Consider the following 25,897-nt stretch of genomic DNA (forward strand, 5'->3'; position numbering starts at 1 on the left):
GACTCATTGTTTACGCTTTTTAAATTATCTTGCAAATTGGAAAAATACTTCAGAAAGAGTTGTTTGGACAAGACAAAGACAAGAAAAATCTTGCCCTAATGTAAAAATACAGATTATTTAGGTTATTCTAAGAAAATTTGAAGAAGTAATTGTTCACATTCTCCCAATAAAGAGATTTCTAAATACATTACATTACAAAATTTAGAAACCAACAGATAATTTAATCAAGGCTGGAAGCAGAGGTGAGCCAAATTCAGGCCAAGCTAGAATGCATTTATAAATTAGATTTTTTTTTTTTTTAAACAGATAAGATTATTCACTCTTGGAACAATTTACTTCTGAAAAATCACCTCTTAAATTATGCAAGATCATAAATGGACCTTTTCCTTGACTTTCAATACACCAAACTGTCAATAACAAGCAATTAAAACCTCCAGCTTCACTACTTTGACTTTTTGTTACTATCTCAGAACAAGCAACAGATGACAATTTAGGTGGGTGGTCTCCCATATGTGGGATACCAGGATCCTCACAGTATTCAGCATTTTCTGAGCCTTTCTGAACAGGTGATTCTCATGGATACAGGATACTTACCAGGTAAATCCAGTAACACAACAGTATTCTCATAATCCAATCTAACTTCCAACTTGAATATTTGCATTGTGTCTCCTAAACATACGCTTCCAAATTACATCTGAAAAGAAAATGCCTTTTCACTGCCACAGAGATGCCAAATTTCACCCGTGGAGTGGAAGCTTTGCACCACTGCCGCAAAGAGTTTCAAGAGCTAATATGTGAATTTGCAAAGTTCTTTGAGATGCTACAGGATGAAGAGTGACATAAAATGGAAGTAATTATCCCATTAGCAAAACCCCTTTTTCTTTCTTGTGCAAGGCATTAGAATCTCTCCAAACATTCCTGTGGCAGAATTTAATTAGGGCAAGGTGGGGATTCAGACAATATCCTGGCTCTACCATTGCGCCAAAGAACTAATCAAGTACAGAGCTATCTAAACTAGCAGAGTTTTCTCCAGACCACCAATCTAGCCTCACTTTTTGAATAAAAGAAAGCATTACTGACAACATTTCTTTTACCATATTTACCCTGAAAAGTATTCTTCAGAATTGGGTAGACTGTAAGCATAGGAAAAATTATTTATTCCTTCATGCTCCTCATGGTTAAGTTTTCAGGGTAAAAAGACGCCAGGTGAAATAACAGATCTCTTTGGAAAATATCTCATAACTACAACCTGCTGACTATTCGAATTAGGATATTCATTTAGGTGAGGTTGACAACCCTGTAGTTAAGCAACAGTCTGCATGGACAGTCTGAAAATGAACCGAGAAAGGCAGAACATCTGCAAAACTACATTATTAAAAAATTAGCATCATATAGCAATTTTGCATCCAAACAAGAAAAAAATTACCAGCTTTCTGCATGCAATAAATGGAACAGAACTCAGGTTCTACTGAAGTTCCAAATAATTTTTTTAAATGTGACTGAAGTCATAAAATCAAAGCTGACATGGACCACGACAATGAAAGGGCGCTGTTAATAATGTGAAATTCCTCATTCCATAAGAAAAAATAGATTTTCTTCTAACATTTAGGAGTACACAGATTTCCCTGTCAAACCATCACATCTAAAATCCTAATGACCTATGAACAAATCAGAAAGGCTTTTTTTTGTAGATTATTTCATATGCTTAGCTTGTACATTGAAAAAGTCACAAATATTTGCTGTCTTCATACAAGTAGTACACAGATAATTAAAATCAGGGCTAGGAATTTCAAAAAACTATTCAGCTGAGTATCCAGCTTGGACCAACCAAGCAGGTAATTACACTAAAACTGTAATAACCTGTTCTATAGGCAGATGGAAGAATGCTGCTTTGGGACTCCATACAAAGAACATTGGTTTGTAGTTCTGTCTTCATATAAATCATACTAAAAGATTACTATTAGTCTAGCCAGCTCTTGCCTAATTCACAAGTTACTTCTTGACTCAGTATTTCAGAATACCTTTAATGAGAAGGAAGAAAACCTACAGACATAAACTGGAATGCAGATTTAGGACAAATACAATAATGATGTTACATGACATACACTTCTAAGACCTGAACACGGAACTATAAACTACAAAAGTAAAGTGGGTGACCAGAGCCTGGGGATGTGGAAAAGGAAGCAGACCTACACACTCACACAGAGCATACAGAAAATGCAAAATCCATTTGAGTAAGAATGAGGTTAAATGATCATCCTTGAAACACAATAAACTTAATAAAAGATTCTGGATGCTTTTTTAAAAAAGACAAAGGTCAAGAAACAACCCAGTGCAACCTAGGCTAAAATTTATATATTTTATGCACTATTTGTCATATGTTTAAAACAATGGTGACCTCTTTTTCAGTTCTTTTACACTACAAAAATGAACAGCTCTGACCCATATCACTAATTCCTGATGGAACAGAATCAGACAAAAAATATTATCCCCAAGTGAGTGCTTACAGGAGATAAAATATTAAGTTAGTCAACCCTGGTGACAACTTACATGCCTTGATATACACAAAGTTTCATGTTTGGTGAATGTTAAAAATAAAGGTTGAGGTGTCTTGAAGATTCAGGTATATTTAGTCTTGGCAAGGGGATGAGCAGTGGTTTTTTTCAGGATTCCAGCACTGGAATTAAATGCCCAAATTTTGCCTTACTTATATTTTAATCCTTCAGTCGTTTTTCTGAATCTGACCCTTTCTTGCAAATTTACCAAGGTTTTAGTCAACAATTTGTCTACTACCGTTCATCTAATCGCTTGTTGCTCCTGGCAATAATAATTTGACAGACATTGATGTTCTTAACAAAGAATGAAGCCACAGGAAAATCCCCAAATCAGTCTAGACATTTTGCCTCGAAGGACTTTGCCTGACCTATGCCAAAATATTGCTAAACTTCTACAGCTGACTCCACTTCCCTGCTACAGAGGATACTAAAATGCTTTGCACATGTTTGAAAGAAGAATCTCAGTAATGTTGTGCCCTTTCAAAAAGTACTTTAGAAGTTTACAAAATCCACATGGAATACACTCCCTATTATTTACATACAGAAAAGACAATACTTAGAGCAAATACTTTTACAATGGCCCTAACAATAGCCAACTTCCTTTCTTACTCTGGCAAAATTTTCCCTGAGCATTTCCCGGGCTTTGTTAGAGGAGAACCATTTTAGGATTTCCTTTTCTTCTACTAATGACCAGGTTGGACAGTTTGCAGACTATCTCTTCTCCCCATCTCCACCCAATCTGTGGACCTTTTGCAATGAGTTTTTGGGGCAGTGGAAGAACATCTGTCTCCCAGAATTCAGCATCAAAGTATGTGCATGATTCTCTCTGACACACTATTGTTTTGTATCTTGTCATTACTATGTTTATATATAGCCATTCCCTTCTATGCAGGCAGATGCTGTAATGGCCTGTAAGTAAATGTAATTGCTTAGTATTCAAAGACTGGTTAATGTTGGCTATGAACAGATACACTAATTTAGTGTAGTCCCAAAAAATACTAATCTCTACACCTTTTCCACACAGATTAGATAGAATCCCTAAAATCAGATTGATCTGTGAGGATATCTGTAAGGAGGTTATAGACAGAAGAGAAATGTCTCTAAACATGCTGAAGTTCATTCTCCTTCAATGAGGATTCCTGCTTCCTGCTGTTTCTTTTTTTTTTTTCTTTTTTTTTTCTTTTTTTTTTTTCTTTTTCACTTCAGCTTCATTGTTCTGGTTAGCTAAATATAAACTCCCATACTCTGCAAAAGGTCCACTATCAACAGATGATTAAACTAACTATATATGTAATACAATATTACCCCACCCTCCCCCAAAAAGTGTGTAGTTCTTGCAGTAAATTTACACAGGTACAGCAGATCTTGAAGAAAATGGTAAGATAATGTATAAATAATCAGCAGAGGAAAAAAGTGTATCTTTTTTTAATATAAGATTCTTAAAAAGCTATCCTTTAATTTTGAACTAGTGATCAGACTTTGCCATACCACACACATATGGAGGATTCCTGCAGTATGGCATTCTAACACGTCCTGCTCTTTTCTCAGCTCTTTGTAGCTATTCCGTCTCACAGGGTTCTCAGCTTCCTGGACTGGTGGCATTGGTGAACAGAACAACTCTCTGGTATTCTCCACATTCATGCTAACTCCTAACCACTGTATCATCTTACAAGGGCTGTTTGTTTGCATATCTGACATAGAAGCTGGTCAGAATCTTCTACCTACCTCTCCTCTTCTGCTTCCATTTTTGTTTGTTTCTCTTGCAGATCATGAAAGCGTAAAGCTTTCCAAATGTTTCTGCTACCTTTGTTGCTTTAGCAGATGCATTTCAAGTGTTCAGTGCTTAGAGTATTTCAGCCTTTATATACTGCGGTTGTGTTGCTTTGTACAGAACACATGACATGAGACAACAAGATGCTTTGTGTTAAAGACAAAAAACCCTTTGAGATCTTTGTGCATTTCACAATATGTTAAAAACGAGTATTACAGAAATCAGTCCCAGCCTATTCTGATTAAAGGAAAATAGTAGTCTACCTGACTTCCTGATACTCTAATTCTTTTAAAAGGTACTGCTCCAGGGAACACTTGACTTCTGGTAAATGAAGTCTTCCCCCCACCTGCTTCCAGGCTTCCAGGATCATACTTCACATTTGTTCCTATTTAAATTAAGAAGTGGAACAGAAACACGAAACTACCTTAAGCAAAAATGAACAAGTCTGGTCTAAGGAATCTACTCCTTATTTGCTGTCTGTGGAAGGGGTGGATTTTCAATTAACACTTCAACTTTCCTGATTTGCCTTGGGATTAATAAAAACAGAAAAGAAGCACGCATTTTTAAAGACCAGGAATTTGTTATTAACATTACCAAAAAAAAATTTAAAAAATTCAATTGGCTGATTTTGTCCCAGGTAGTTCAGAATTGAAGTACATCATGGATTCTCCCATTTTTTACAACTTTTCCAGAGGTTTTACTAATTAGTAGAGATTTGCTTTTTTGATTTTGAAGGTTTTAATTTGTCCATTAATGTGGTTCGTTACACTGAGCAGGAAATGAGAACTCACAAATTAGGATGTACCAGAACTAAGAGTAGTGATGCAATGTCACATTTATCCCTTTAACAAATCTAAACATCCTTTTACCTAAAATTCCAAGGAAAAACCCTGGCTAACCTAAAGCCTCCCACCTGCAAGATCCACACACACTACAAACACAGTTCTTTCTCCCCTTGCTGTTGTTTGCATTGGTCACTTGTCCACCCTGAGCTAGATACACATCATACAAATAAAAGTTGTAAAAATTCACTAAAAAGTTGTCATTTTTATACATTTTAGAAATTTTAGAAATTGGGCAATTTGAAAGGTAATAGTTATGAAGTTAGAAGTCTTGACATCATAACAGCTAAATCAGAAAGTAACATATATCCCAACAAAGATATGTTTAGAATATGTGTTTTAGGCAATAGGGAGGATGTAAGACTAAAAATTAAATTAAATGCATCACAATGAAATGCAGGTGAACAACCTGGCTGAATTCCTCAAATCTGTCCTGGATTTTTGGTGCCAAATGTAAAGGGTACACATATATTTTAAGATACTATTTCAATCAATCTTTGGTATTTGTACATAAAATTAATTAGGAGGCGTTTCAATGGAGGCTCTATTTTCCACAAGTCATTACTATCTTTTTTAATTTGAGCAAGAAATGGAAAATGTTTTCTAAGGAAATTGCTTAATTTGGTAAAGATCATACAAATATATTATTTCATATTTTAACAGTGTTAATACCTTATTCCATTCTAGATTTGATAAATTTAAAACAGCAATAAAAAGAGAAGGACCTCTAGTCTGCTCTGCCCAGATTGCTACCAGACAAGAAGAGACAAAAAAGACTGCGGATAGCAAGCCTATAAGGGTCAGACAACTGACCTTTAAGTGAATTTCACAACTTTGTGGTCAATATATTCAGAGATTTTACACTCACAAACATATGTGGAAGTAAACAGTCTAAACCTATCTACTCACATCAGACGGCCGATTCAAATAGAGATGGAGTTTAAAAGCAGTATTCCACATTACCTGCAGTGTCACTGAAAAGCCTGTGTTACTTGAAGCACTAATTCAAATGGACAGTTTCTTTCCAAGGAATGCATGTTTGACTGTTGTTTTTCCCCACACTGCTATTGCATAAAGGTCAAAACTGTATAAAATACACAGGCATGGGATCACGATCCCAGGCAGAGTCAGCCAAAACAAATTCCATTCCCAGCTTCATGAATTACTTGCAACATGAGTAACAAAATTATTTTCTCTTCTTTGTTCAACTGTACAATGATAATTACCTTCACCAGGCTGTGGGATTGATTATGGATATGTTAATATTCAGGAAGCATCATAAGCTGCATCCATTCCTACAAAAATCTGTCCTACAGTAGCTTGTCTAGGTTTTCCAGGGCAACGATTATCTGTCTTTTTTTATTTGTTTGTACAGTTCCCTGAACAATAGGGTCTTAATCCTTGACTTGGACAGCTAGACACCATTGAAACATAAATAATTAGGAAACAATATGAGTTGAGAGATTTTAGCGAAGTGTTATACTTCCCAAGAGTCCAGGCACAGAGCATTAAAATGACCAGAATGTAGCCAAAGCAAAGGAAACTGGGGACAAGAAACCATAGCCTTGGTTGTTTCTAACAACTTTGGTGGCTTGTTCTTGAAAGAGCAGGGATACAAAAAAGAAGACTGATGGAATGCATATGTGGGGAAAAAACTCTATTCAGAGTGTAGGAATTGTAAATATAGTTGTCTTTTGAGTGAGGCATTTAGAACAAGAGCTTTTTATGTATTTGCCAGCTCTACCATATTTGCAAATTATAAGCAAACACAGTAGAAAAACTACTGGGTTGTTTGGGGGATGAGGGGGAAGGTAGATGCAAGAAACAGCACATAAACATGCAATTTGCAAAAAGAGACACACATGAAAAAGGGTTGTATAACCAACAGCAGTAGTTTTCTCTTGAGATGTGTTCTTATGCACATAGAGGCTGCATTTCTTATGAGTTTATCCACTATATTCAAGGTAGAATCTCAGAAATATCAGCTGTGTGTCATATACTAAGAATAACCCCCTGCTTCCTATCAGAAGGTTGAAGCCAGTCCAATCACTTGAGTAGCTCTCCATTTGGGATAGTTCTTCATCTTCAGCATATAATATCTTCAAGTATCAAGCATAAAGGGTATGACATGGAATTTGTGCCAACATTTCTAAGGAAAACAATTACTGAACAGAAACAATTAAGTAACAGCTTCTTCATTGCCTGTCCTCACATTTTTCTGTTGTTAGTGACTTCTAAGCTTTGTACTCTCTGAAAGTGAGTATCAGAAACTTGGGCTAGTTTAGAATTGAAAGACTGATGGGGAAGCATGACTGTCAGCATTAACATGAAAAATAATTCCTTCCAAGTGACAAATGAAGAAATGCTCTGCTTCCAGTCAGTCTGGAAGATACCTGGAGGACAGGCAATTTCCACAAGGTGATGAATGAAAAGGAAGTAGAATGTTAAGGCAAAAGGCTGGAATGTTTCCAGTAAACTGTGAATGCAGGGTGCGGCAAATGAAAGCAGTCTTCAGGGCAAATTAAGGCAAAAGAGTCAGGGTTTAATACATTACCCACAACTTTAATTTTCCTGAATAAAGTTAATTTCAAAGCAATATATTAGGAAAAAAAATGAAAAATTAGAAGAAAGACAAGTAAACATTATTTTCAGCCACTAATTGAATAATATATAACACACATGCAACAAGAAAAAAAAATAAACATTTCTGTAGATGTTGCAAGTTATACTTTCTCAGTATTTTACAACAGCCTCTATCTCACTAAATTACTAAAAATGTCACTATTACACTGCGCATTCAAAACCCTTTGATATTCTCAGTCAATAATACATACTTTATATAGACACCTAACTTTAAATACATAAACCCACTCACTTAAGTAATATATTCAATGCACAATACAAATTAAAGCAAATTTGTCTTTCCAGTCGTTTAGGCCCATCACTCTCCTCTTGTATTTGAAAGTTAACTAACCAAGAATTTGAATAGATTAGAATGATAAGGCTTTTATAAAAGATCCAGAAGTAATATACATACAGTTTGATGTGATCTGAAAGAGGTGCTGAAGCTGTATTCTTGAAAGATGAGAAATAAAGTCACCTTTTTTTTCTTTTTAACTAAAGTAAATGGAAAAAAAGGTCTTAGAAAGTCTTAATGTCTTACCTGCTGGTATGCTTCATAGATTATATCAAACAAGAAAGCCTGAGGCATTTCACTCGCTCTGTACCTGGCACGTTCCAGTGAGTGGTCCAAGCAGCCATCAGCAGCAGAGGCAATAACAGTAGAAACTAAAGGACGGATTGCTCCTGCTGCCTATGGAACAAAACACAATGAGAGACCTAAATGTTACCAATATTAATTTATATCACAAAGCTTTAGTCCAAAAAGCTTGAAAATTATTATTCCAAATCTTTTCTACTCCTCATAATCTGTAAGACATGCTACTTTGTATGAGACTTTCAAGATTAATTAGCAATGGGAGATTGTATAAGAACTCTTCAAGGGACAATTTACCCAAAAAAAAAAAAAAAGGAATCTTAAGTCCTTCATAAACATCTACTGCAAATACATGTACATATCTGAGATGGTCGTTCTTCAGACTTTCTTCTCTATACATAGCAGGCGGTTTCTGTAAGGATAGTTCTAGGCCTATTCAGATAGCAAACAGCAGCAGACACACCTGAGAAGTCTTGAAAATCCACAGCACTTATTGCTTTCACAGATCTCAGCTTGATCTAAACAGATCTAAACCAATCAGAACTAAGATACAAGAAAAGTTTCAGAAAATTCAGCTTGTTCCTCTGTGTTCAATTCACCCTGTGAAATACCAAGTAACCACACTTACCAGTGAAATCAGAAGGAACAACACATACACCTGAAAGTACTCAATATCCAGCAGCACTGTGCTGCAGAACAGATATTTAAATGCTTGTATTTCAGTTTCAGTTTTGCTTAGGTTTGAAACTAATTAAACATATACCTTTGATATTTTCATCAATACATAGTATTAAAGATCAGTGGCATCTCTAAAACAGAACTCTTCTACAAGGCTTTAGGCATTTTGATACCAGAAAGTTACCCACGCTTCATCAGTAATTTATGCTCATATGCTTTGGATGTAGCTTAAACCAATTGGGACAAGAGGGGTCCATACAATAATGAAGAAAAGAATGCAATGGCAGAACACTGCTTGCCAAGTAACAGGGCAAAAAGCATGCTAATCACTGGGAACAGCACCATCACAGTGTACTGTTCATTATCAATTTTTAAGAATATTAAAAAGAATAACTGATGCTGTTTCAAAATATGTGGAATTATCTGACATTTTAAAACATTATACATAGAAAATCATTCCCAGTGGTGAATTCTGACACTTTTTACTGCAGCTACATATTTTCTGAGGTTTAGTGAATTTTGACACAGAAAAAAATAGGTGCCTTATCACATATGAGCAATTTTACTTATCTCTGTTGGCAAATCCTGCTCTAATACATGAGTCCTGACCACTCTTAGAAGATTTCTGACCTTAGATAATCATAAAATGGTAGAAAAAGATAAAAAAGGTTTTGCCCTCTCAGAAGAGGAAGAACAAGTTCTTCCTCCCTCCCCCTTTTACACTATTAAACAATAAAACAAAGGTGACACCCTAGGCAGCATGTTGAGCACTTTATGAGTTCTAAACTACAATTTCTCAGTTCCCTTTTTTACAGAATGAATATGGAGACATGAACCAATTTCTCATGCCCAAAGAGTTCTGATATGCATGACCAACCAGGACAGGATGAAGGAAGAGAAAAAGTTCAAGAGATACATGTGAGAAGAGAAATATCTGAACTACTTTCTCAAAATCTGAAAAGCACTTTTCTTTCTAATACATGGAAAGAGATAACTACACAAAAACTACATGGAGCAAAACATTATCATCCAAAGGTTAAATGTGGTACAGAAACATCAGTAAAAAATATGCAATCACATAAGAACTGTCTGTAAAGAATCTCAAGAAATCATCTGGGCCACCTTTCTGCCCTAGGCAGGATCAATTTTATTTCTGTAATAGAAAAGACAAACTGTGAAAACTAAACACCACTATAATTTTAGTAATATGTCCATGTATTAAATGAGGTGTAAATTTAACAGATGTACTTAGAGCAAAAGCTGTGCATAGCAGAAGTAGAGAGACTAAATTATCTGCAATTTGTCCCCTCTCTATTTCCTATGATTCAAGGACATGGATTATTACATCTATATCCCAGCTGCTGGGCATTTGGACTATGTAATTTTGCTCTGCTGTCATATTTTAATTGATCACACACATACACAAAATTATAAAATTAGAAGGTCATGGGAAAAGAGAGAGAGCAGCATGCTACCCAGAGTTTTGCTGTAATTAGCTATATATTTGATTTTTTTTTTCTGGAACAGTTACCATTCCAGAAAGCCATTTATCAAAAGAAGGTTCCTTAGGCTGATCCAATATTTTATTACAGTTTTTCACAATCCTGTCATGTTACATTTTCAGCATAAAACAGGCTGGAAGAATACAATGTGACTTGCGTAACCAAATCTCACAAGTGAAACATGCACTCTGAGGAACAAAAAACCAAACTGCAATTCTAAATAAAATTGAATACTCAGAATTATGTTTTAAAAGAACTCTGAAACACATTGTTTTCTTGCCATCTGGTTTATTGCACAATAAAAATTATGAATATCTGTATTGGTATCTTTGCAACAATACTGAACCACAACTCCCCCTCTGCTGAGGCCTAAGCTCTTCCAAACAATTCAGAAAGACCTAATTTCTACTAAATCCAAATGCAACATTTTTTTTAAACTCTGCAATTAACTTCTCAAATAATTGAAAGCTTCATGGCACTGAACACTTAACAAGTGCACTTTTCAAACAACTACAGTTTTCTTTTACAATACCCCATAACTGAGTCCAGCGTGGCAGGCTGAGTTTTTCCCCCCCTCTTCCTGCCACTTCAATAAGAAATCACAAGTTGGGCACAATAAGATTTTTTTTTTCCTGCAGCAGGTCCACTCAAACTATACCTGGCTGATTGAAAACATGAAATTTAATACAAAGAACAAGATTCATGGCTGACTTCCAATAATACAAAGGGGAAAAATTCTGTGTATGCAGAATCAAGATAATAAGCAGTCAATTGATTTCAAAAGCAAGCCCCAGCTTTTTCTCCAGAAAATGACAACTCGTCCTGTGACTGAAAGTAGAATGGAGAGCTCTGGTACTTAGTAAAGCCAAGAAGTTTCAACTGCTCAGAAAACCTTCATATGATAAAGAGCTGCAGTCCAAAAGCCCCAAAAGCTGAGCCTGAGCACGCTTGCCAAGGTGCAGCACTAAGTCAATACCTTAAAATGCTGAGACAAGATACAGAAACTGATTATCTGTTTTGCTCACTACTGGCTCATTTTCCACAGGACCTTTCTCTGTCTCACAAACACACATGGGCTCTCTCAACCAGATGATGTGACCCAACACAGGGCTGCTTTTACCACCTCAGTGACACACGAACTACATTAATTCCTAAGGCCTCTTTCAGACTGCATGAAACTAGGAGCAAGAAAGTGAAAACACTGGCCTGTAGCCCTGCACTGTTTTCATATGACACAAGAGAGCTGAGTCCCAAACACAGGAAACTTTGCATCTGCAGTACTGCTGGCAACATCTCTGAGCTGGCATAAGTCAACAGAGCTGCCAAACCCATGCTGGCTTGCACAGACCTCACCACAGATGCTTCTGCTTCCAAAACTGGCTCACTGTATCTCCATTCATGGTCTGGGCATAACATTTGGCATGTAAAATCAAAAGAATTGAGCTGTGAGTTTTGTCTTATATACAGGTCAAAGAGGGGCACACTTTTAGGATGTATGGCTCATTCTGCAGTACTTCTTTCTGGTTAGCACAAACCTCCCTCCTACTCTGAAAAGCAGAAAACCTTTCTGAATTCCACCTGGCAGCCTTGCAATGAACTGAATGAACAGACACTTTTTCATTCAAACACTTAAATATTAGGGCACAGTAGAGACAATAATGCAATAAGGCAGTATTGTACCTGAAGGGAGTTTTGTCTCTGGTAATTGTGAGGCGCAAATGAAGAACACAATCATTCATCTAGTCCACATCTATTCAGTTACAACAAGCATTTTAACCTTTGCAAGGGATTTCCATGTTGGTTTTTGTAGTTATAAATCAGTAACAAAAACTATTTCAATATTAATAAAAGAGAGTGTATACTGAGTTTCAGGTAGTTGAATTTTATTTGCTCTAATTTGAGAAGCATTGACTTGCTATTTATGTCAGGAATGCACAAGTATTTGGCCCAGCTCTCAGGTGAGGTACAGACATGAACTTAAAAATTAATAAAACAAAGAAAATCGGTCCTCATTGAAATTGTAAGTACTTGCTAATGTCACTGTAGTTCCAAAAATCTTTTTTGCACTCTGAATTACCACAAAACAAAATACAAATCCTGTGAGTCTAAAGCAAGTGCCTGGGTCTTATACTGACACTTCCCTACTCAGGAGTACTTGTCTTCCAATTTTTAATAATTTTGAGCCAGACCTCAACTAGATTTGCTTCCAAAATCATACAGAAAATGCATCATACACCCTTCCTGAATGTGAAGAGGATATTCAACAGATAGTTAAACCGAATTTCTTTAAATATCCACTTCACAGCCACTCTAATTCAAACACAGCCAAGCACTAACCTTGGCATGTCCAGAAAATTAATTTCTTTCCCCCATTTTTGCATATTTTGTTAAATATATCAGTTAAAGTATCCAAATATGAGTGACCAAGCTCTTAAAATGCTGCTTCATAGCATAACAGACATTGAAACAGATACCACTAACTGGTTAGTTTTCTTTTGCAGCCACAATATTGGAAGAAAAAACAACTTTCTCATCTATTACTTCCTTAAAACATTGCTAAAATGTCCTAAGAATGTTCCTGTCACTTCAGGGGAAGTGACAGACTCCTGTCACTCATAAGCAAGCTCATCCATTGATCTGGTGAAACGGAATCCAATTCCAGATGCTTTTAGAAACAACAGAAAACAGAAGAGACAGCAGGTGTCTTTTATGACCCATTTTAAAAACTGCACAAAACAAAAAAAAATTTACAAAAAGGTTTAAAGTCTTGCATTCATTTTTTTGCATAACTTCCTAGACCACAATATGCATTTAAGAATTAAAGATTCAGTGGTGACTGGAAAAAAAATGTAGAAAATGAAGTGCATGAGGAAGGTCAGCATAACAAGGCATCACAAGTGTTTTCAGTATATCCAAGGTGTTCCAACCTACCTTTTCACCAAACAGTAACCTACTGTTCTCAGTTTATCATACTTCCATCCTAACTAGAAGTTGTTTAGATGTGTAGGTTCAGTGAATCCATAACTAGGGTGAGCTTTAAGATCAGACAACACAATCAGTTCATGGACCGCTGAACACAAAAAGTATTAATGACATCTTTTATTACAAAATGAAATATGAATTTTTAGATTACAAAAGCCGACACATAATATAACAACATGGCCAACATAATGCAGTATAGCTTACTTTTACTGAAAATTCATAAATAATTGACATCCTCATTTTATTTATAATAAGATAATATTAGGTAGTAAAATCCACACAGAACCCAATAAAATTTTCATAAAGATTAGGGAGGCAGAGGGAGCTTTTATCACAAGCAACAAATTATCCAGCTTACAGATATTCAAAACACAGTGCAGCATTCACTTGAGACCAACACTTCCCACCTACAGCACAACACACCAAGAACAAATTAACAAAGAGCCAAAAGCCCCAAAACAGCATGAAAACCAATATGCATCACTGATTTGGTCATTTTGGGCAGCCAAAGTTGAAACAGAACAATGCTAAATAGCTGCAAATCTCAACAAGTTGAATGACAGGGACTGGGGAGAAAAAAAGTTGTAAGTGGCACAAAATCCTTACGAAAATGTCAGAACTACAATTCCTTTTGTTTTAGAACTGCGTGGTAACAAGCTCAGACAACCACAGATCCTCCAGGCTGGCCTACTAAAAAAAGTATGCTATGTCTTTGGCATACTTACCCTGCCCCCAGTAAGCCCCAAGTATTAATGTAGACACAAAAAGTCCCCTCAAACAGCCAGCTCGGAATCCTAACTTCAAGTCAGTGGGAATGACAGCCTAAACCTTTACAGAGTCTAGTCATAAATACGCAAAGCCTTCCATCTCTCTAACATGACTTCTTTACACTTTTTAATTACACCAAAAATACTTTTCTTCTCCCCTCATAGCCTGTCTGCCCTGAAATTCACTTTCCTTACACTATCTTCTCAGCAGCCTAGTAGCATTAAGTAAGTGTGTATTTTACGTTTTACTTACTTAACATTTTAATCATCCCAACTAAAAATACAATGTTTTGATATTACTCGGGAATAGGCCTGATATGACACATAGAAAAGCAAGCCTTATTAGTGCTAAATTTAAAAGAATGTTTCTATTCTTAAGTTTTTATATGTTTTCTCAATATTCATATTTATGAGTTTTAATTCTGTATTCAGACTTGTTTTCAACTCTGACAAGCAAAACAGAACTGAAGCAAGACTCACAAATAATTTAGCCACCATGCCTAGGGTATTTTCAATACACTGAAAATAGAAGTACATTAGAAATACATTTTCATAATTTCAAAGCAGCTAACTTCTTTGAAACTGTATGCTGGAGATGGTGGGGCTTGTCACACTTAGTAGGACAACTACATCCATCTTGGAACACCATTAAAGTAATTTTTAAAATTGTGAACTTGGTAAACATACAAGCAATTTTATCTTGCTTTTCCATGAAGACAAGGATTGCATTAGGACACTGGTGAACCATGTAACAATAACAATCAATGTTAATTTAGACAAGCTAGGTATCTAACAGTTTACAAATATGCCCTGGAATGGTTTTTGTTGGGTGAAAGACTATTTGTATATTTCCAAACACTACCATCTCATAAGGATTTCAGTCTAAATTAGGTCTGGCTATGAACCAGCAAAAGAAGCTCAGAATAACTTTGATTAATTTCTTCTCCTTTTATTCCATGAAACTGTTTCCACATGTTACTACAGGGAAAGTATTCTTTTACACAGATCAAACTACTTTCCAGGAAGGGCATTCACAGCCATCTACAGTACAAAAAAAAAAAAAATACAGAAATAAACACAGTATCTCTGATGCATGAAACAGGTAGAAACCTGCATTTCTATTCAGACATTTGCATTCAAACTAATTGTATCTACAGTAATCAACTTACTTCAGCCACACTCAGCAATAACCATCTAAGTTAGAAGAATTGTCTCTACTGAAAGATTTCTTATTTCAAATTAATCAAACAGAACCTTCAAAGCAAAACTCAAAAACTTAATTATGAGATTAAAATATTTCACATATTTAAGAGGATGTTCTTTTCAGATTTCTTCTATATCTAGTAAAACAAAGGCATATAACCATTTTTGTAAAATAAAGCAATTAGAGAATTACTTCTAATGCACACTTAAGGCATAGCATTAAAATACCATATCTTAACCTTATCTTCTTATGTTTTTGTTTTTTTTTTTCTTTTCATTTTCTGTATTTTGTCTCCAGCTCCTACCTAGGACTACTTTTTTTTCTATAACCAAAAGTCTTAATCTATGAGAAATTTTCTGATTCCAGCGCAGAAGTGGAAGAATTAGGGTATTTCTTCCTCCAGTCTACAGAAATCCTAGCAAAACAACTCTATTTCAGTGGACAAGATGGAGGCAGAAACAAAGTCATGACACAAACCATAAAGCCACCACAGCTATACAGAAGTGCAGTTGAAAACAACAATTCAACTATGAGAGCAAAGTTTTCTAAACTTAGGTGTGAACACTTGTTCAAGCCCAAACTAGTCAAGCTTCCAAACTGAACTAATACAAGCCTGCACATAGTCCTCAGAGTTCATAACCTCATTCCGCACCCAGAACCCAGCTACTTTCTGGATAGCAAGGCAAGGCAGCAGTTTGGTTGTATGGTTTCAACTCAAACCTGTCACCATCTGTCCCCATAACTCATTCTGTAAATGTTGTGTCCAAAAGACCCTCCAAAACAGCTGCACACTTCTCTTGAAGGACCAGATACAGCATGGAGTCAGTCAGGACTACAGGACAAGCAAGATGACTCAGTAAAGAACAGCACACCACAATAAAGGTAGAGGTACTCTCATTAGCATGCAGAAACATAAACTTGAGTCCAGGGCACAGCATACTTTCACCCACACTCACACCCAGACTCTCCCATGTAGCACAGACATAATCTATGTGACTGTGCTGTGGTGGGGCCAGGATTCCTTCTACCTATTCCTTCTACTGACAAACAAGCACAATCTGCAATGTGGGCTGTGCATCCATTAGAAATTAAGTCTGAAGGAAAAGGATTACCTTCTTTCTGCAAGGGCATCTTCTGCCTGTATATTCTTTAACAGAAACAGTAATTCTTAAATTACCTTATTTTGATATTTGTTGGGGGAAAAACCCAAAAAGCAAAATTCATAATCCTTATGGCTATGGCATGTTTGATTCTCATTACAGCACTAGAATTGCTTTTATGTAAGCACAGCCAGTGCAATTTCAGCTATCTTGATACATTTACACTGGCAGCTTTTAATTGCCCAAGGACAGAACTGGTTGAAATGTTAAACAAGCCTAGCCTTACACAGATATTAAACCTAATCATCAGCTAGACAAAACGAAGGTTAATTAGAACACATGTAGGGAGTTTTGAACACTCGGAAAAAAAGGCTTGTATGCTAAACTTCACCTAATTTCCCTAAAGTCTGTTTAGCCAGCTGGCTATAAGCAACAGTCAAACTCACTAAAACTGGGCACATGTTAATCTTAAACCAACACCAGGAAGGAAGAAGTTATAATTGTGTTTATTCCTAGCTGAAAGAGCAGGGATGTTTAATCAGAAATTTAATACACACTTTGATCCAATGTTAATGAGCTGACACTATGTTGTACATTGAAATTACTTCAAAGACATATGATGCCTTAAACAAATGTAATGTATATTTATGACACTGTTTAAGAAAAAGAAAACATTTCTTCTAATGAGGTCACCTTTATCAGAATATACCATCTGAGTAACTGGGGATAGCACATGTACATCAAGACAAGTCAGAGCCCCAATTAGCTAGGGCAAACTAAAGAAGGTAACACCAACTGTTGCTCAAAAATTAAGACTGTATCCGTTCTTTTTTACTTTACATAATTTCTGTTCTTTTGTATTTAAAGCATTTACTTCTAGGCATCAGTAAATATTATTTTGGTCTTTTCAACCACATGCTAAATTCTAAATGTTATTCTGTGGAACAAGTAAGATTTCTCAGAGAAAACAGAAAAGATTCCCCTCAAAAAGAAAGAATAATAGGAATACATAAATGAAATATATATATATAGATGTTTAAAGTAGAGGAAAGAAGCAGAACTAGATGTATCACAGGCTGCAATTTTTCAACACACAGCACGGAAAACAAGCTCAAAAATGTACCATAAGTAGAAAAGAAGTAAAACCAAGTACATATACACTGAGGAAAAGAGAAGAGTGGTACTGCAAACAATGATACAACATTTATGTGAACATTTGATTTCACATTAAAATTGTATTTAAAAAAAAAGATTGAAAGTAAGTTGTAAGGAAGTCATTTATTTTGTTCTTGTATGCTGAATTACTGACATAAATTTTTAAAACAGCAAAGCATAAAATTATGAAAATTCACAGGATTAAACCAATATATACATTTTTAAAGTGTCATACAAATTATATAGAATTCATTCTAGTGAATTCTTTATCTGCACATTCCTTGTGAGAATTCAAGAATGCTCAAGGAAGTTAGTGATTCCCATAGATACAATAGTAAATTACATAAAATATATTTTGTCATATTGTTAGCTAAATTAATGTGACATAATACCTTAGTCAATATATTTAACTTTTTTTTGGTCACAGTGCAACTGGAAACACTTAACAACATGCTCTCATTTAACAAGATTTTTTTTCTTCTAGATACGTTTTTAAAAAATATTTAAAAGTTTGGTATAGGGTCTGTATAATGCTACTGAAGATCTATATTAAGTATATGATACACACCATACATAGCATCCCTCACCTAAGGAGCAGCACATGCTGGTGCAGAGTTTCAAGACTTTCTCGTGACCTATTTGTTCTTTTCAGCTGTCAGCAACAGCTGTACATTATACACAATTACAATGGATTCCATAAGATGTATAATTTGGTCTATGCAATTCAAATATTTCAAAGCAAATCACATGGCCAGTAACCCACCATAGGTTTTCCATATTTCTGAAGCATTTTAAATCATACTTACAGCTTTACATTTTGGCATTCATTCAACATAACTGACAGTAAGATGAGCTACCAGAACTTTCTTGTTCTAACTCGTGCTATACCGCAAATCTAGGTTGCAAAATTTAAACAAAACCTCTGCTCTAAAAATTAATGAAGCATGAAAACAATAATTTTTGTCACTAAAATTAACAAGATCGTTTATTTTACTTTGATTGCATAGTACTACCTTGCACTAACAAGTCACAAAGCACAACTTACAGTCAGCAGGACATCTTTCAAACCCCAAATACTGATTCGCATTGCAAAACACTATCAGTGAGCATGCACTCTGCCACAAAGGATTTTACATATTACAGTAAATCAATATAAGGATAAGTTAGCATTTGCATTCAGTGGAGCAGAAATCTTGATGCAACTGCCACAGGAGTTAAAATTGGTTTTAGGGGTTTATACTTTAAGAAGAATAGTTTTCCTCTAGACAGCATGCACCACTACAAAATCAACATCATGATGGGAAGGCTACTGATCCACTGCGTATCATTTAATACATGATTTGCATCATTTCAAGAAGAAAAAGAAATCTCAGCGTGTTGTAGGAAGACTCTTGCACAATTTAATCAACCAAATGCAAAAGTGCAATGTTTAATTAATAACTCTTTTCCCACGCATACAGTCCTGAGCAACAAAACCCCACAGGCACTAGAGATTGTGGTCACACAGAGCCCTAAGCAACTCTGCACTTGCTTATCAAATGTCTTTGCCTCATGAACTTGCTCAGCTGCTTCTCTCAGAACTGTTTGTGCTTCTCCTGGTAGGAAACCTCGGACTCAAGTTTCTTTCCCTTACAGTCCATTAAATTCAAAATTTCAAGTCACCTCTTTATACAGGCTTCATCTAACACTTTCTGTTATCAAGGGCCTTGTAAGATGTGTAGGCGAATCCACAGACGGCTGGGACAAGGAATTCTGCCAACCTGTATATTCCAGAACACATGGTTTTATTGCAAGGGTCGTGGGTAAAAGGGCCTTGCCTTCAGCCACCAGCCTCAGCTGAAGGGAAGTCCCAAAGAGAGAGGGAGAAAGAACAGAAGGGTGAGAGATAAGACAGAAGGGAGTGAGAGAGCAAGGTGGCAGGGGGAAGAGAGCAGGGATAAGAGAGGAGGAAGAGGTAAGAACAGGAGAGGTAAGAGTAGTGGGAAGGAGAGGAGGAAGGATAAGAGAGCAAGGTCTTTGTTACAATACATTATATTTCCTTTTGTGATGAATATTCTAATTTACAGTGACCAACCAATACAAGACACAAAATCCTATAGAATCTACATACAGCCTGTAAGAACTACTACAGTACCATATTGTGTTATATTTTAAACTCTAAAAACTACTCTTTAGACTTCTGTTCTGCTACATTGACCTTTGGATCCCTTAGCCCGCAGGAAGGTATTGTTCAATCAAAAGAGATTTTCCTTCAGCTAGCTAGACCATTGTTTGCAGGTTATATAGTAACTAAGACTCAGTATCCTACAACTCAAAGTAAGCTTTCATTTCTATTTTGATTATAAGTTTCATATTTTCAGATTCTTTGCTAAGCAATCATATTTATAAGGTTTCCCTAATTCATCTTCCCCAACAAGATGGATCATTGCACCTTACCATGTCAGTTTGGCTCACACAGTGACTTTAATACATGTATTTTTGGATTTGATATCTCACAAATTCTCTCCTACATGCTCTCGGGCTTCTCAAGGCAGTTTTAGTTCTTTCTGTATTACAGCCCACTTTCTTCCTGGAAACAGGAGGATAAGCACAGAACCAGTCCAGCAAACTATTACAGCATATGAAACAGGCCAAGTTGGCTTTCAGAAGCTTCACCTAACCTGCAGGGCTGGTGTTGTCCTTGCCACAACCACTCAAATGACAAACTCAGCCAAATGCAGCTGAGAACATTTCTGCTCAAAAACTCAGATAATCTTTCTTTCCAATGCAATATTTGGTGAAAAGGAGTAAAATTTACATGCCTAAACCTTAGTCAGAGAGGTATGGCTAAGAACCTCTTCCAGATCTTGCCATGTAGGAGTTGCTAGAATGATCCAAGGCCTTTATTCAGCTTCTCACACATGCTGGACAAGATTTCCCTTATTTCAAGGAACTAGTCTTTAAACCTTTTATCTGCTGCAGGAAGGAGAAATCTGAGTGCTAAATAGACTTATCTTTGCTAAAGGCTGCTTCATTTCCCAAACATAATAACATCGATTTTAACTAGCCTCAAATAAATGGCAGTAGCATATATGTCATTTCTCTAAATTTAAAGGGATACATTTTATAGACATTACATAAAAATGACCCCAACAACCACTTAGATACAAGAAACTATGTTCAAAATTTATTTTCAGAATAAACTAACCCTATCTTAAAAAAAAAAAAAAAAAAAAAAAAAAAAAAAAAAAAAAAAAAAAAAAAAAGGCAAAAAATGTGCATAGACTTCCAGAAACTAAAAAGTGGTGGATTAAGGTACCTTTAAAAAATACTGGTTGTGCTAGTACAACACAAAAATGGTGCCAAGAGAAAAGGGACATTAAAATTTAAGTTTCTCTGTATGATTTATGTATTCCATTTGGGTGAGTTGCATCCTTCATAATAAACACAGCAAATCATCTAAGATACTTAAATTGAGACTGGGAAATGACAGAGCCATTTTTCCCCTTACCAGTGCCCTCCCACCATCAAACGTTACACCTTGTTAGGACTAAGATTACAAGTATTTACCAACAATGCATTAGTTTTCCATTCAACACAGAAAACAATAAACAACTTGGCTGAAAATGTTTTAATTTCTATGGGACCAAAAATGCCATAAGCTATGGAAACATCACTATGCTTTCAATAGTTATCCATTAAAAAGGAAAAATGCACTGCATAACTGGCTTTTGTACAACAGTAAAACCACATTTAATTTCATCACACGTTCAGGGCTGCTAAGGAGCTCCTGATCATTACAATAATGTAGACTCATAAAATAGTTTGGGTTGCAAGGGGCCTAAGGGTCATGTAGTCCAACCCTGCTGCAATGAGCACAGACGTCTTAAACTCTGAGTGAGATCAGGTTGCTCAGCCTTGTTCAAGCAGATCTTGACTGTTTCAAGGGATGGGGCATCCATCATCTCTTTGGGAAAACTTCTCTTGTGTTTCATCACCCCCACTGTAAAAAAATATTTGTCTCTATCTAGTCTAAATCTACTCTATTTTAGTTTTAAATCATTACTACTTGTCCTATTTCAACAAATCCTGCTAAAAAGTTTGTCCCTATCTTTCATATAAGCCCCCTTCAAGTACTGAGAGGCCACAATAAGGTCTCTCCAAAGCTCTCTTTCCAGGCTAATTGACCCTTACTCTCTCAGCCTTTCATCATAGGAGATGTTCAATCCATCTGATCTTTTCTGTGGCCCTCTGCTGGACCTGCTCCAATAGGTCCACATCTTTCTTGTGCTGAGGGCCCCAGTGGGTTCTCACAAAAGTGGAGTAGAGGGACATAAACACCTCCTTGGACCTGTGCTGGCCACACCAGAACACTGTTGACTTTCTGGCTGTAAGCACAATACTGTCAGCTCATGACCAGCTTTTCATCCACAAGTACCCAAAGTCCTTTTCTGAAGTGTCCTCTCAATCCTTTCATCCTCCACCCATTATTGATACAGGAGCTTGCACTTGGCCATGTTGAACCTCAGTGTTTACACAGGACCACTGCTTGAGCTTGCCTAGGCCCCTGTGTATGGCATCCACCCCTCAGGAACATCAACCACACCACTCACCTTGGTGTCTTCTATATATTTGCTCAGAGTGCACCTGATCCCAATGTGTCTGCATCAATGAAGAAGGTATTAAAGAGTACTGGTCCCAGTATGGACCCCTGAGGGACACCACTCATCACTGATCTCCAGCTGGACATTGAGGTGTTAACCATTATCCTCTCGATGCAGCCATCCAACCAATTCCTCCTCCACTGAACAGTTCACCACTCAAATCCTTCTTTCTCCAATTTAGTGAGAAGGAGATTGTGGATGACTGGTCAAAGGCTATAGGGAAGATCAGAGAGGCAACATCCATAGCTCTTCCTTGCACTGATGTAGTCACTCGACTTCCTTGACCACTGATGTAGCCACTCCATGATGGAAGACCACTAGGTTGGTTGAGCAGGACTTGCCCTCGGTAAAGGCATAATGGTGCTGTCTAATCCCCTCCCTGTCCTCCATGTGTCTTAGCAGGCTAAGAGCATGTAGGTCCTAAAATGCTATTTTATTCTCAAATTGATTAATAACAACCCTACAATTAATGAATAATTATTTTTACATTGACATTAGTCACTCTCCTAAAGTACAAAACTCATTCCATTCATGTCCAGATGGTAATACTAAATAGCTCCTCAGTTCTTGATTCTGTTTTTGCACAGGGGTCTGACAGGACAGTGAGAGCCTTGCAAAGCATCAAGCATACAATGAAAGCAGAACTTCTGAGAACACAGGCAGAGGATAACTTCAGATAAGCCAGTGTATAAATACGAATCAAAAACAATCTTGTCACTGATGCAGCCTTTTCAGATGGCTAAAATCAGTCTTTGAATATAATGAAGAGGACAAAGCTCATCTGTAAAATATTCAATGAAGGGCAAAACCATAAGAGATAAGAAAACCAAAAGATAATTGCTCCAGAGAAAAAGTGCAAAGAAAGGTCAGAGGGGGCAGAACCACTTCAGCATTCTGTTCCCATTCAAGTACACCACACTAGATCATCTTATTTATCCACCCAAGTCTTCCTTTACTGTCAATGAACAAAAAGAGGTGGTTTTTGGTTTGCTACCCACCAAGTTTTGCTAATGTAACTCAGCAAGCATAGATAGCAAAATAAGTGGGTGAAACAACAGGATCCACAGCAGTCGATGTTTTCTGCTCCAGCCTTCCGCTACAGTAAGAGTGATAACGGCAGCACAAGAGGAACAGACTGAGCACAAGACGTAGTGTTTTCTGTCTGGGGGTATTATTTTGACCAACTGCCTCTGTGAGTAGAAGTCCACGAGACTGAGCAGCACTGTACAGTTGTATTGGCATGTAAGCTTTGTTCAGCTCCTTGCTAAAGCTCAGAATAAAATAACAATGTTAGACAGCTTCCAGAAACCAGCTTTTAAGAATGCCATTTTGACTTAGGCCTTTCAATATAACATACTTTACTCTCAAATCTAGTTTATGCTAACTAGAGAAAAAAAAAAGTCTTTGGATGTGCCCACTTTTTGTAAACTATCAATAGCAGAACTGACAAGTCTCCCTCCCCCCTTCCTGTTTTTCTTTTCATGTAGGCATTTTTCATTTTAGTTATGTTGTTTAAAATGCAATTTTGGCAATGAGATATTGCTAGAGGCTTTGGACCAATGCCTTCTGAAGCTTCCACTTTTCCCAGCTTTTACTGGCTATAAAGAATTTGTTTCTAGAAACATATAATTTTAATTGCAAAATTACCCCCAAAACATAAACGGAATTTAATTGGTTACAAAGTAATATTTTGACATAATCAAGGAGTTGTTTTTGGGGTTTAAGATATAATTTATTATATCTGGTTAAGGTAAACATTTTTATTCCCAGAGGCAAATAACAAACTGATTAGTAAGCGTAATAAAGCAGTTTATTTGTCTGAAAATTGGCAGTCAGAAGTGAAATAATTCACTTGATCAATTGCCATTTTAAAGAACATTAAAGTTTCTCATAATTATGTTATCTATATGGTATGCAGACATATAACAATACAGCATTACCCCTATTAACACAAGTCATTTAATATGATGTTTCTGCCAGGTTTTGTACCTTTCTACACAATGCAAGAGGAAGTAATTACTTTTTGTACTGAAAGATTGAAGAACTGACATCCTTTTAGATATGCAAAGAATTTGACCATAGGAACAACTAAACATGATAGATGCTCTGGATCGATTCTTTTCTGATATTCAAAACCATGCAAACTAGTTTTGAGAAAGTCATAACTTTCCATTCAGTTCTTCAGAATTCTGTAGTTCTCAGGTGGAAACAGCCACCTGTCTCTGGGAAGGTGGTTTTCCAACTTGTTACATAAAATGAAATTCTTCTCATGTTCCTTAATTCAGTTACTTTGTCAGATAATATCAACAGCACCCAGACCTCAGAGACTTCAAGCACACATCTTTCTGATGGCCCAGCCTTGCTGAAGTCAGTGGATCTCAGCCAACACAGAAAGTCACCACAGAGCACATGATCACCACACGCATTTCAGACAAATGTCATGGAACCAAATAGACTATTATACATGTACATAATCAACTTTTTGAGATCAAATGATACTTCAGTGATCCAGGTTAGGAAATATTTACCAGTTAAAACTTAAGATGAACTAGAATACACTGACTTGAGAAGGTCCATGGAGATTGCCTTAGTTCCCCCTACTTTTCTATTTCAAATACCTTACAACCAATTAAAAAGAAAACCAGGAGAAAATATTACACTAAAATCACAAAACTTTAAAGAAAAAAGTGAAGAAGTTAAATTCAAATGAGATATGATATACTTTAACATGCAAAGACAACATAAACACAATCAGGAAAGTTATTCTCATTTCAGCCCAAAACCAAGATCAATTAACTCCATTCTTCTACCACTCTCAAAGAATCACATTTAAAGCTGATTTACAAAGACTATTTACTTTAAAGTCTTTGGCAGACAATCAATTCTGAAAAGCCATTTTGCGCTATATCAGAAAGCATTTTAACAAGACTTTTTGACATAACAGAATTTAAGTTTTAATAACTGGAAGCCTAGGTTCTAGATCACTGAAAACTATAGAGCAGAGTTCCTATTTTATTGCCATTTCTTATTAAGCCCATCTACAATACTACAGGCCTATTAAGAAGAGGCTCAACATATTTAGATTTGCAACAATGTTCTGAGACTTGACATAATTTGATTTTCATGATAAATATTTTAACAAGCTATATATTCCCCTTCTACACCATGAAGGTGTAGGAGCACTAAGAAAACACTACAGTTTGTTCTTTGGACTCATTATTCCACTGTCAAAATTGTGAAGCACCTGTCAATAATTTTTTACCACATTTTCTGGGAAAGGCAAGCAGTGGTACATTTTCCTAGTCTTCTAGTACCCAAACAATCTGCTATCACTGATAACTTCTACCTCAAACCATGTCATTGAAGCAGGGAAGCATTATGCATCTTATTAACGGAGAATTCAAAAACAAATTGAAGATAGCTAATTTTGCAAAGAAGCCTGTGGCTAAGATGTGATTCCTTACATCTTTGACTTAGTCAG

At 36.2% G+C, this 25,897-nt stretch overlaps 1 protein-coding gene across 1 annotated transcript in view; it reads right to left on the minus strand.

Moving 5' to 3' along the window:
- Window positions 1–25,897, minus strand: part of CRPPA (CDP-L-ribitol pyrophosphorylase A) — a 109,208-nt gene that overhangs the window by 75,107 nt on the left and 8,204 nt on the right. Inside the window, exon 3 of the mRNA XM_066318232.1 lies at window positions 8,332–8,481. Within this exon, the coding sequence (XP_066174329.1) occupies window positions 8,332–8,481 (150 nt within the window). The remainder of the gene's footprint in view (window positions 1–8,331; window positions 8,482–25,897) is intronic.

The sequence above is a fragment of the Sylvia atricapilla genome, chromosome 1 (genome assembly GCF_009819655.1).
Source record: "Sylvia atricapilla isolate bSylAtr1 chromosome 1, bSylAtr1.pri, whole genome shotgun sequence".
Taxonomy (NCBI): domain Eukaryota; kingdom Metazoa; phylum Chordata; class Aves; order Passeriformes; family Sylviidae; genus Sylvia; species Sylvia atricapilla.